At 36.0% G+C, this 13006-nt stretch overlaps 1 protein-coding gene across 10 annotated transcripts in view; it reads left to right on the top strand.

Moving 5' to 3' along the window:
* The window catches only part of CYRIB (CYFIP related Rac1 interactor B), a 197033-nt gene extending 192018 nt beyond the window's left edge, over window positions 1–5015 (top strand). For all 10 annotated transcript variants that reach the window (XM_077167657.1, XM_077167663.1, XM_077167664.1 and 7 more), the window contains one exon: window positions 4261–5015. In XM_077167657.1, the coding sequence (XP_077023772.1) occupies window positions 4261–4324 (64 nt within the window). In that variant the 3' untranslated portion in view covers window positions 4325–5015. The remainder of the gene's footprint in view (window positions 1–4260) is intronic.
* The last annotated feature ends 7991 nt before the right edge of the window (window positions 5016–13006 follow it).

The following is a 13006-nucleotide window of genomic DNA, read 5'->3' as shown; positions in this document are numbered from 1 at the left end:
GTAATCTTGCTCCTAGTTTTGACTATAATATTTTTATAAGGAAGTATTATTTGTGTGTGGGTGTACGTGTAAGAGAGAAATAAGGCAGGGGGAGTGGCAACTTCATTTCTTAGCTGTGGATTCTGGCTTTCACTTTCTGTCCTTCTTAAAGCAGGGGTTGTTTATTGTTCATTTTTTTTAAGTAAAGTAATGCATACTAATTATAAATAAAATTCAGAAAACAGGAAAATTTAAAGAAAGAAAAAAAATCATCTCTCATCATTTTGAGATAAACCACTATTGACATTTTGGTATATATCCTTCCAGAATGTTTTCCTTACACATATAGACAGGCATAGCTCTCTATAATAGTTATAAGTGTTACAAAATACTACTGTACTACAAACAGTTTTATTCCCAGCTCTTTTCCCTTAATATACTGTAAATACTTGTTTGTGTTCCAAATATAGATTTGTTATTTTTGTGTATTTCTTATAATGAAAATAAAGTCATTTGATGTCTTTTCTCAGCCTAGACATAATTGATTTAATTATTGAAGCTCCTTAAAATGTTGGAATATTTTTAAATGAAAATCTCAGCACTATAACATCTTGACCATGGATATTTAATGGATAATATAATTTCTCTGACTTAAAAGATGATTTGCCCATTACTTGATGATTTGGGACTCTCCAAAGCTAGCAAGTGACTGGAAATATTTTTTAAATTAAGAAGTAGTTGGAGTCTGGGAGGTTATAATATTATTTGGCTTACATTTAAATTTAATTTAAAAACCCAGAGTGTACTTTTATTCTTCAAAGTTTAAGGATAGTTCTATATCTGACTTTTTCTATAGAACTAAGGCAAAAGAAGATAGTGACAATAAGTGAAAGATGGTGTTGAAGCCTCCCACATAATTATCTGTGTTTGAGGGAAAGGGATAAAAAGAACCATAGAGGCAGGAGCCCCTGAAGTTTACTTTCCGCATGTATAATGGAAATTAGAAAATAAAACTGTTGAGGGAGGCAACTAACTCTTAAACTCTTTCTGTTCATGGTAAGTGTATTCTGTGCCGGGTTCTTATTATTTCACTTGGGTATATGTAGTAACCAACATTTAAATTTACAAGACAATTTCATTTGGCTTCATGTACTCCTCACTACAGCTCTGTAAGGTAGGTGGGTGAGCAGTGGGTGTGGGTAGCTTGTGGTGGTACCTTAAGCATTTGAGAGACTCAAGATTATGCAGTTAGTAAATGTTGGAATCTGTTTTCAGATTCATGACTTCATTCTTGAAATTCCATATACTTTATGCTCTGCTATTGAGTCTTAAGTTTACCACTTTAATGAACTTCAGTGTGCTTTGAGTCCTCTGGATAAGTATGAAAAATACAGATTCCCAGAGTCTTGACATTGGGCCTAGGGTGGGGCTCTGACTCCTAAGTTTTACATCAACACCATAGGTGATGCAGATAATTCCGATGCTCTGAGAAACACTGCTTATATTAAATGAGAGATTGTTAAGAAAGCATTTTGAAATCTCCAAAAGTGCTGTACAAGTGTTGTTATTTATACCTCTAAAATATGGAATTTGCCTTTGCTGAATGATTTCTTCTATAGTGAATAGCCAGTTAACTCACAGTTGCTCACTTCATCATTTTCCTCAAAGCCAACAGTTCATGACCAAAAGATTTATATGGAGTATGTATGTATATACATGTTATTTTAAGTGCTTTTCTGTAGTAAGTATTTATATAGTACCTCCAACTTAAAGCATGTGATTAAAAGAAAGTAGAAAGTCATGTCTACCTTTTACGCATGGAGAAATCAAACTAAATGCCTTTCATCATATGGGGCAAGAAAAAGAACAAGCCCACTGCTAGATAATTGCCTCCTTTATTAAATGTAAGAGTAAAGACAAATAGTAGTTGCCTTTTCCTCAGTTGTAAATTCATTTGTTTGACGTGTAGGGATATGCACTTGGAAAAGGACTTTGATTTTGTCATACAGAGAAATAATGCCATACATCTTTATGATACTTTTATATACATTAGATATTATTGGTCTTTTCTTGAAAAAAGAGTGTGGTGATTCAAGATGCTTCTGGATTGGCTCTGTCAAAGGAAGGATCTGAGCACTACTGGAAGCTAATAATCGTCCCACAGGAGAGGGAATTTGTGTCCTGTGTAGAGAGGGAAGAACTCCCAATTTTTTGAATACCACAGTAACATTGTGGTATTAAATATTCTGCCAGTGGAAATTTTACTGTGCACATTACTTGGTTCTTTCCACTCTCTAGTTGTAAAAAGGGATGGGGGGGACAGCAATGATAAGATAGATGTGGAAAACTTTTATTTCGTATAGCATCAGGATTTTCTGAAGCTATATACATACAGATATCTGTACTTAGGAAATAAAACAGAAAGGTTAAGTCTTCGCTGTATCACCTACCACTTAATGTAAATATTTCTTTATGGATTTTTCTTTCTAGCCTGGCTGCCTACCTTCTTGTCTTCCTTCCACAAATATTCATGGTGCACCTGTTATGTGCCAGGCATTCTGGTCTCTATTAAGTAATGTGAGGACAGTCTGTAAATGACTTCTCAGTATACAGAGAGTATATCTCGTACCTAATAACCACATATTTGTCTCTTTGCCTCTTGAAACATTTACTTAAATACAAGTACTTTCTTGAATCTTTAAATTGATTAGAAATTAACCTAAAAGGAATTGAGTTTAAATTTCTTCAACACAGAAAGACCTTCTGTGTGTGCTTTGCTTAAAATGATATTCCTATAAACCAAATCAACCAATCTGGCATTAAGCTCTGCCTGAATTATCTCTAAAATGTATCCCACATGGAAGCATTTAACACCCATCTCCATCAGCTACCCTGGTCCAAGCCTTTATCATCTCTCATTTGGGACCCTGTAACTGCATCTTAATTGGTCCTTCTGCTCCCTTATGGTACTCGCTCAACAGACAGAGTGCTCTTCTCAAAACATAACTAAAATTACATCACTCCCCTTCTTCTCATCCTCCACTGGCACTTAAAAAATCTCCAAACTGCTCATATGGCCTGCAGAATTCTATGTGACCTGGTCTTTGCCTCTCTCACCGGCCTCATCTCACTCCCTAGTCTTTACCCACATTCACCTTCGTATGTTATCGTACTCCCTCCACTAGGGGGTCAGCTCCTGGAACAGCACCTGGCACGTAGTAGACTTCAAATAAGTATTTAATAAGTATGTATTTGTTAGATTTCTGCTATTTAAAAGAGTTCCATTGTGAATCACCATGAGACAGTTATCCTTAGTAATTCTTTTTGAATGCTTAATTTGGAATTGCATTCTTTATAGCAAAATATATCTGCCTGGACATAAGGCATTTAGAGACTTGAAACATTTTAAGAATGTGACAGTTAATGGCTATAATAGTTGAGTGTTTTGAATAATGGATAGAGCAGGGTCAGCAAATTTTTTCCATAGAGGGCCAGAGAGTAGGTAAATATTTTAGGCTTTGTGGATCATACGGTCTCTAGTGCAGCTACTCAACTCTGCTATTGTTGCAAGAAAGTAACATCTGATAATATGCAAATGAATATGCATGGCTGTGTTCCAATAAAATTTTATTTATAAACAGTGGAATTAGAATTTCATATAGTTTTCACATTGCCCCAAATATTATTCTAATGTTGATTTTTTTTCTTCCAAATATTAAAGATGTAAAAATTATTCTTAGCTTGCAGCTGTACAAAAATAGATGGCAGGGTGGTGTGATGGTGGCTCAGTGGCAGAGTTGTCACCTGCCATGCTGGAGACCCATTTTGATTCCCGGTGCCTGCCCATGCAAAAAAAAAAAAAAAAAGAAAAAGTTAGGTGGCAGACCAAATTTGGACCACAGGCTGTAGTTTGTTGACCCTTGGCATAGAACAGTAATTTTCCTCTGAGTAAGAATTTACAGCTAATTGTTTACTTTTAGAATTTAACCAGAACATTTTCAAAAGTAGTTCTAAGTCGAAGATAAATTTGAGTTTTGATTTCGCACTTTTTCTGTTCTGAAAATATATTTTTTAAATAACTTAAACAGCTATTGAATAATCCGTATAAAAGTGGTGGGGAAGATAAGTGTGCAGAGCCTGGGATTTATCGCTGGCATTAAAGGGCATAATTTTGTGAGAGACGATCTGTCTGACCAATTGATGATCTTGTCAGAATTATAGATACCCATATAGAGTGGGTTTTAAAAAATTCCCTAAAACTGATCATTTTTTTACTTTTAGGTACACAACAAAACATTTGAATGATGAGACTACCTCCAAGCAAATTAAATCTATGCTGCAATAACAGTTCTGGAATAAGCACCTGCTGTAGAAAGAAGACAGTATTCTGCAATGACTGAGAATGCACAGTTTTTTAGTGATTGCAATTACTATCTCATTTATTCTTGCTTTTTATTTCTTTCCTCTCCCCTCTTTTTTAATCATGTTCTTCTTGTTCTTAAGACTTCATTTCTGTGCCAAATCATAAAGTTACACCCTGAAGGGATATTGTCCTTTCAAACAGGCCATCTAAGGCAGCTAAATTATGCATTGCATTGGGGTCTCTACTGAGAAAAATTCTGTGACTTGAACTAAATATTTTTAAATGTGGATTTTTTTTGAAAACTAATATTTAATATTGCTTCTCCTGCATGGCAAAACTGCCTATTCTGCTATTTAAAAACCCTCACTGACTTTATTTTCTACTGCCGCTTTTTTCATGTGCAGCCAAAATGAAAAACGTTTAAATTAATTGTGTTGTACAAAATGGTACCCAACACAAACTTTTTTGAAATTAGTAAGACTTTTGTTTAAAATTTTAAGTTTGCATTTTGACCTTTTTTGTAAGGATGTATGTTGTGTGTTTAACCTTTATAACTAACGTTAAAAACTGTGATGTGTGCGTAGAATATTACGTATGCATGTTCATGTTTAAAGAATGGCTGTTGATGATAAAATAAAAATCAGCTTTCATTTTTCTAAGTGTGGCTTGATTTACTGATGTTTGTTTTTAGGCTTCTAAAAATCCACACACCACCCCCCTGCCCCCCATGTATTTTCGGGGAATGCATATACACGTTACATAATTTTCCCTTCTTTTATGAGAGATCTGGGTCTTTCAATAGTATTTTTCTTCATATTTGTTTATGTACATAATTTCTGTTACTTTTTAAATCTTCTCAGTACAATAAGACCAGTAATCTTGTCAAATTGAATTTTATTCTTGAATTGCTCCTGTGTGTATGTAATAACAGAATGAAAACCTTATTCTTGCTTGACACTCGATTCTAAGAGTGAGAAGACAGCAGCATGACCCAGAGCGTGCTGCCGAGTGTCGGTGGAGGAGCAGCCGTTCCTACTGGGAGGAGACTGAGTGTAAGAGGGACTTGCTAGACGAAAACTGAAGGCCATGATCTCACTAGCGGTAGAAAACTAATATGTTTGTTATTTTAAGATCATAAAATCTAAATCACAAAATATATATCTCATGATTGGTGAAGCTTCTTAAATGATTATCTGCTTCTTGTTAATGAGAAGACTTATCTGAGGTATAATAAAAATGGTTAACTAGGGAAGAAAATCAAAGAGGCTACTATCAAAACTTCTGGCCAGTAGTGCCAGATCATTGCACTAACAGCCATTCATAATCAAATCCTTGCACACCTCTCTGGCCTTCACTCTTACTGCTCAGCCAGGCTTAACTGCTTCCTATTCATAGATATTTCATGTGGCATCTCACATCCATGATTCTGGCCAGGCTAGTTCTGGCCTGAGCTGCTATCCCTTTCTTCCCTGGGGCCCATATGATGAACTCCATTCTCATCTTTCAAGGATCAGCTTGTGTCAACTGAAGCCTTCCAGATAACATTGGCCATATCCTTATAGGCACTCATTATGGCCCTACAAAAGATATATCCACCTGGAACCTATAAATATGGTCTTCTTTGGAAAAAAGGTCTCTATAGATGTGATTCAGTTAAGGATCTTGAGATCATCCTGGATTAGGGTGGGCTCTAAATTCAGTGACAAGTGTTTGTAAGAGAAGAGAAGGTGAACAGATTAAGAGATGCACAGAGAAGAAGGTTATGTGAAGGTGGAGGCAGAGATTGGAGTGATAAAAGCTAAGGAGTGCCAAGAATTGCCAGCAGCCACCAGAGCCAGGAGAGAAGATGGACAGATGCTCCCTCAGAGCTTCCGGGAGGAACTAATCCTACCAACACCTTGATTGTGCCCCCAGAATTTCTGGAATGGCAGTTCTGCTGGCTCAAATGGGCAGTACCTAGTTTGTGCTACTTAGTTACGGCAGCCCTAGGAAACTAATGAAAGTAACTCTTCATTCAGATAGCTTAGATAGTTAGCTGTATTTGTGGGCGTGTTTTCTGATAATATATTTTGAGCAGCTTGAGAATAGGTCCATGATTTATTTTTCCTCAGCGTCTAAGGAATTTAACACAGTGCCTGCATTTGAGTAGGTGCCAAGTGAATGCTTGAATGCAGAGAGTGAGTACAAATGAAAATGATACCACTTGAATAGATGTAATAATGCAGAGGCCTGAGCAGTTATAGTTAATGCTTACAATGTTGAAGAATAAATGGAAAAATCTAACTCTAGCACAGGGGTTAGAAACTATCCACCCCACTTCTTATTTTCATTCAGCCTGTGAGCCAAGAATGATTTTTACATTTTAAGTGGCTGAAAAAATCAAAAGAATATTATTTCTTGGCACTTGAAATGTATAATCAATTCAGATTTCGATGTCCATTTTATTGGCCACAGCCTCACTCATCCATGTCCATATCTTAGAGCTACTTTTGTGTTACAAGAATAGATTTTAGTTGTGACAGAGACCTGTGTCCCCCAGAGGCTAAAATACTATCTGTCCCTTTACAGAAAAGTTTGCCGGGCCTCCTCTAGCTACAAAAGCAGGTTTATTTGAGAACCTAGTGTGGTAGAAGGAGCCGTCTGCTCAGCTGCCAGGAGGGAGGTGGACTCGGTTGCAGATCTAGTAGTTGCCATTCAGATAGCCCAAAAAGGGCAAATAGGCTGTCGTAATAATGGATTCTGGGTGTGGCTTTATCAAGAAAGAGAACTTGATGAATTAGCAGGCTCCGCCCTGCGCTCTGGAGGGAGGTGTGACTGCCTATGCACACAGCGAAATAGTTCATTCTTCCAACCTCCACACAGCCCTGCTCAGATGTCGGTAAATGTTAGCACTCTAAGCCAATTTACATTTCCCTCATCTTATCTCTCAAACAGTTCAGTTCAGTATTCTGTTATCCTATGCCCATGTCCATATGCTTTTTTTTTTTTTCTTCATGAGCCAGATGGCATTTCTTTTTTTTTTTTTTTATTAATTAAAAAAATTAACTAACAACATTAGAAATCAATCCATTCTACATATGCAATCAGTAATTCTTAATATCATCACATAGGTGTATGGTCATCATTTCTCAGTACATATGCATCGATTTAGAGAAAGAAATAGCACGACAACAGAAAAAGAAATAAAGTGATAACAGAGAAAACACAAATAAAAATAAAAAGTACAAAAATATATAAGAGAAAGAAAAAAAAAAACAAAAAAAAAACTATAGATCAGATGCAACTTCATTCAGCGTTCCAACATAATTACATTACAGTTAGGCAGTATTGTGCTGACCATTTTTTTTTTTTTTTTTAGACATCATACCATTCTACATATGCAATCAGTAATTCTTAACATCATCACATAGATGCATGATCATCGTTTCTTAGTACATTTGCATCGGTTTAGAAGAACTAGCAGTATAACAGAAAAAAATATAGAATGTTAATATAGAGAAAAAAAATAAAAGTAATAATAATAAGAACAAAACAAAACAAAACAAGAACCTATCGCTCGGATGCAGCTTCGTTCAGTATTTTAACATGATTACTTTACAATTAGGTATTATTGTGCTGTCCATTTTTGAGTTTTTGTATCTAGTCCTATTGCACAGTCTGTATTCCATCAGCTCCAATTACCCATTATCTTACCCTGTTTCTAACTCCTGCTGAACTCTGTTACCAATGACATATTCCAAGTTTATTCTCGAGTGTCGATTCACATCATTGGGACCATACAGTATTTGTCTTTTAGTTTTTGGCTAGACTCACTCAGCATAATGTTCTCTAGGTCCATCCATGTTATTACATGCTTCATAAGTTTATCCTGCCTTAAAGCTGCATAATATTCCATCGTATGTATATACCACAGTTTGTTTAGCCACTCGTCTGTTGATGGACATTTTGGCTGTTTCCATCTCTTTGCAATTGTAAATAACGCTGCTATAAACATTGGTGTGCAAATGTCTGAGTTTTTGCCCTTAATTCCTTTGAGTAGATTCCCAGCAATGGTATTGCTGGGTCGTATGGCAATTCTATATTCAGCTTTTTGAGGAACCGCCAAACTGCCTTCCACAGTGGTTGCACCATTTGGCATTCCCACCAACAGTGGATAAGTGTGCCTCTTTCTCCGCATCCTCTCCAGCACTTGTCATTTTCTGTTTTGTTGATAATGGCCATTCTGGTGGGTGTGAGATGATATCTCATTGTGGTTTTGATTTGCATTTCTCTAATGGCCAGGGACATTGAGCATCTCTTCATGTGTCTTTTGGCCATTTGTATTTCCTCCTCTGAGAGGTGTCTATTCAAGTCTTTTTCCCATTTTGTAATTGGGTTGGCTATCTTTTTGTTGTTGAGTTGAACAATCTCATTATAAATTCTGGATACTAGACCTTTATCTGATATGTCGTTTCCAAATATTGATTCCCATTGTGTAGGCTGTCTTTCTACTTTCTTGATGAAGTTCTTTGATGCACAAAAGTGTTTAATTTTGAGGAGTTCCCATTTATTTATTTCCTTCTTCAGTGCTCTTGCTTTAGGTGTAAGGTCCATAAAACCGCCTCCAATTGTAAGATTCATAAGATATCTCCCGACATTTTCCTCTAACTGTTCTATGGTCTTAGACCTAATGTTTAGATCTTTGATCCATTTTGAGTTAACTTTTGTGTAGGGTGTGAGATATGGGTCTTCTTTCATTCTTTTGCATATGGATATCCAGTTCTCTAGGCACCATTTATTGAAGAGACTGTTCTGTCCCAGGTGAGTTGGCTTGACTGCCTTATCAAAGATCAAATGTCCATAGATGAGAGGGTCTATACCTGAGCACTCTATTCGATTCCATTGGTCGATATATCTATCTTTATGCCAATACCATGCTGTTTTGACCACTGTGGCTTCATAATATGCCTTAAAGTCAGGCAGTGCAAGACCTCCAGCTTCGTTTTTTTTCCTCAAGATGTTTTTAGCAATTCGGGGCACCCTGCCCTTCCAGATAAATTTGCTTATTGGTTTTTCTATTTCTGAAAAATACGTTGTTGGGATTTTGATTGGTATTGCATTGAATCTGTAAATCAATTTAGGTAGGATTGACATTTTAACTATATTTAGTCTTCCAATCCATGAACACGGTATGCCCTTCCATCTGTTTAGGTCTTCTGTGATTTCTTTTAGCAGTTTTTTGTAGTTTTCTTTATATAGGTTTTTTGTCTCTTTAGTTAAATTTATTCCTAGGTATTTTATTCTTTTAGTTGCAATTGTAAATGGGATTCGTTTCTTGATTTCCCCCTCCGCTTGTTCATTGCTAGTGTATAGAAATGCTACAGATTTTTGAATGTTGATCTTGTAACCTGCTACTTTGCTGTACTCATTTATTAGCTCTAGTAGTTTTGTTGTGGATTTTTCCGGGTTTTCGACGTATATTATCATATCATCTGCAAACAGTGATAGTTTTACTTCTTCCTTTCCAATTTTGATGCCTTGTATTTCTTTTTCTTGTTTAATTGCTCTGGCTAGAACCTCCAACACAATGTTGAATAATAGTGGTGATAGTGGACATCCTTGTCTTGTTCCTGATCTTAGGGGGAAAGTTTTCAATTTTTCCCCATTAAGGATGATATTAGCTGTGGGTTTTTCATATATTCCCTCTATCATTTTAAGGAAGTTCCCTTGTATTCCTATCCTTTGAAGTGTTTTCAACAGGAAAGGATGTTGAATCTTGTCAAATGCCTTCTCTGCATCAATTGAGATGATCATATGATTTTTCTGCTTTGATTTGTTGATATGGTGTATTACATTAATTGATTTTCTTATGTTGAACCATCCTTGCATACCTGGGATGAATCCTACTTGGTCATGATGAATAATTCTTTTAATGTGTTGTTGGATACGATTTGCTAGAATTTTATTGAGGATTTTTGCATCTATATTCATTAGAGAGATCGGCCTGTAGTTTTCTTTTCTTGTAATATCTTTGCCTGGTTTTGGTATGAGGGTAATGTTGGCGTCATAGAATGAATTAGGTAGTTTTCCCTCCACTTCGATTTTTTTGAAGAGTTTGAGGAGAGTTGGTACTAATTCTTTCTGGAATGTTTGATAGAATTCACATGTGAAGCCGTCTGGTCCTGGACTTTTCTTTTTAGGAAGCTTTTGAATGACTGCTTCAATTTCTTTACTTGTGATTGGTTTGTTGAGGTCATCTATGTCTTCTTGAGTCAAAGTTGGTTGTTCATGTCTTTCCAGGAACCCGTCCATTTCCTCTAAATTGTTGTATTTATTAGCGTAAAGTTGTTCATAGTATCCTGTTATTACCTCCTTTATTTCTGTGAGGTCAGTAGTTATGTCTCCTCTTCCATTTCTGATCTTATTTATTTGCATCCTCTCTCTTCTTCTTTTTGTCAATCTTGCTAAGGGCCCATCAATCTTATTGATTTTCTCATAGAACCAACTTCTGGCCTTATTGATTTTCTCTATTGTTTTCATGTTTTCAATTTCATTTATTTGTGCTCTAATCTTTGTTATTTCTTTCCTTTTGCTTGCTTTGGGGTTAGTTTGCTGTTCTTTCTCCAGTTCTTCCAAATGGATAGTTAATTCCTGAATTTTTGCCTTTTCTTCTTTTCTGATATAGGCATTTAGAGCAATAAATTTCCCTCTTAGCACTGCCTTTGCTGCGTCCCATAAGTTTTGATATGTTGTGTTTTCATTTTCATTCGCCTCGAGGTGTTTGCTAATTTCTCTAGCAATTTCTTCTTTGACCCAGTCGTTGTTTAGGAGTGTGTTGTTGAGCCTCCACGTATTTGTGAATTTTCTGGCACTCCGCCTATTATTGATTTCCAACATCATTCCTTTATGGTCCGATAAAGTGTTGTGTAAGATTTCAATCTTTTTAAATTTGTTAAGACTTGCTTTGTGACCCAGCATATGGTCTATCTTTGAGAATGATCCATGAGCACTTGAGAAAAAGGTGTATCCTGCTGTTGTGGGATGTAATGTCCTATAAATGTCTATTAAGTCTAGTTCATTTATAGTAATATTCAGATTCTCTATTTCTTTGTTGATCCTCTGTCTAGATGTTCTGTCCATTGATGAGAGTGGTGAATTGAAGTCTCCAACTATTATGGTATATGAGTCTATTTCCCTTTTCAGTGTTTGCAGTATATTCCTCACGTATTTTGGGGCATTCTGATTCGGTGCGTAAATATTTATGATTGTTATGTCTTCTTGTTTAATTGTTCCTTTTATTAGTATATAGTGTCCTTCTTTGTCTCTTTTAACTGTTTTACATTTGAAGTCTAATTTGTTGGATATTAGTATAGCCACTCCTGCTCTTTTCTGGTTGTTATTTGCATGAAATATCTTTTCCCAACCTTTCACTTTCAACCTATGTTTATCTTTGGGTCTAAGATGTGTTTCCTGTAGACAGCATATAGAAGGATCCTGTTTTTTAATCCATTCTGCCAATCTATGTCTTTTGATTGGGGGATTCAGTCCATTGACATTTAGTGTTATTACTGTTTGGATAATATTTTCCTCTAACATTTTGCCTTTTGTATTATATATATCATATCTGATTTTCCTTCTTTCTACACTCTTTTCCATATCTCTCTCTTCTGTCTTTTTGTATCTGACTCTAGTGCTCCCTTTAGTATTTCTTGCAGAGCTGGTCTCTTGGTCACAAATTCTTTCAGTGACTTTTTGTCTGAGAATGTTTTAATTTCTCCCTCGTTTTTGAAGGATAATTTTGCTGGATATAGGAGTCTTGGTTGGCAGTTTTTCTCTTTTAGTATTTTAAATATATCATCCCACTGTCTTCTAGCTTCCATGGTTTCTGCTGAGAAATCTACACATAGTCTTATTGGGTTTCCCTTGTATGTAATGGATTGTTTTTCTCTTGCTGCTTTCAAGATCTTCTCTTTCTCTTTGACCTCTGACATTCTAACTAGTAAGTGTCTTGGAGAACGCCTATTTGGGTCTAATCTCTTTGGGGTGCGCTGCACTTCTTGGATCTGTAATTTTAGGTCTTTCATAAGAGTTGGGAAATTTTCAGTGATAATTTCTTCCATTAGTTTTTCTCCTCCTTTTCCCTTCTCTTCTCCTTCTGGGACACCCACAACACGTATATTTGTGCGGTTCATATTGTCCTTCAGTTCCCTGATACCCTGTTCAAATTTCTCCATTCTTTTCCCTATAGTTTCTGTTTCTTTTTGGAATTCAGATGTTCCACCCTCCAAATCACTAATTCTATCTTCTGTCTCTTTAAATCTATCATTGTAGCTATCCATTATTTTTTCTATGTTTGCTACTTTATCCTTCACTTCCATAAGTTCTGCGATTTGTTTTTTCAGTTTTTCTATTTCTTCTTTATGTTCAGCCCATGTCCTCTTCATGTCCTCCCTCAATTTATCGATTTCATTTTTGAAGAGGTTTTCCATTTCTGTTCGTATATTCAGCATTAGTTGTCTCAGCTCTTGTGTCTCATTTGAGCTATTGGTTTGTTCCTTTGACTGAGCCATATTCTCAATCTTTTGAGCGTGGACAGTTATCTTCTGCTGCTGGCGTCTGGGCATTTATTCAGATTTCTCTTGGTGTTGGACCCAGCAAGGTTGTAAGATTTTTCTGTGAAATCTC

Source organism: Tamandua tetradactyla, chromosome 6 (assembly GCF_023851605.1).
Source record: "Tamandua tetradactyla isolate mTamTet1 chromosome 6, mTamTet1.pri, whole genome shotgun sequence".
NCBI classification, from domain to species: domain Eukaryota; kingdom Metazoa; phylum Chordata; class Mammalia; order Pilosa; family Myrmecophagidae; genus Tamandua; species Tamandua tetradactyla.
The sequence above is the reverse complement of the archived record's forward strand: the minus strand, read 5'-3'. Positions and strand labels throughout refer to the sequence as shown.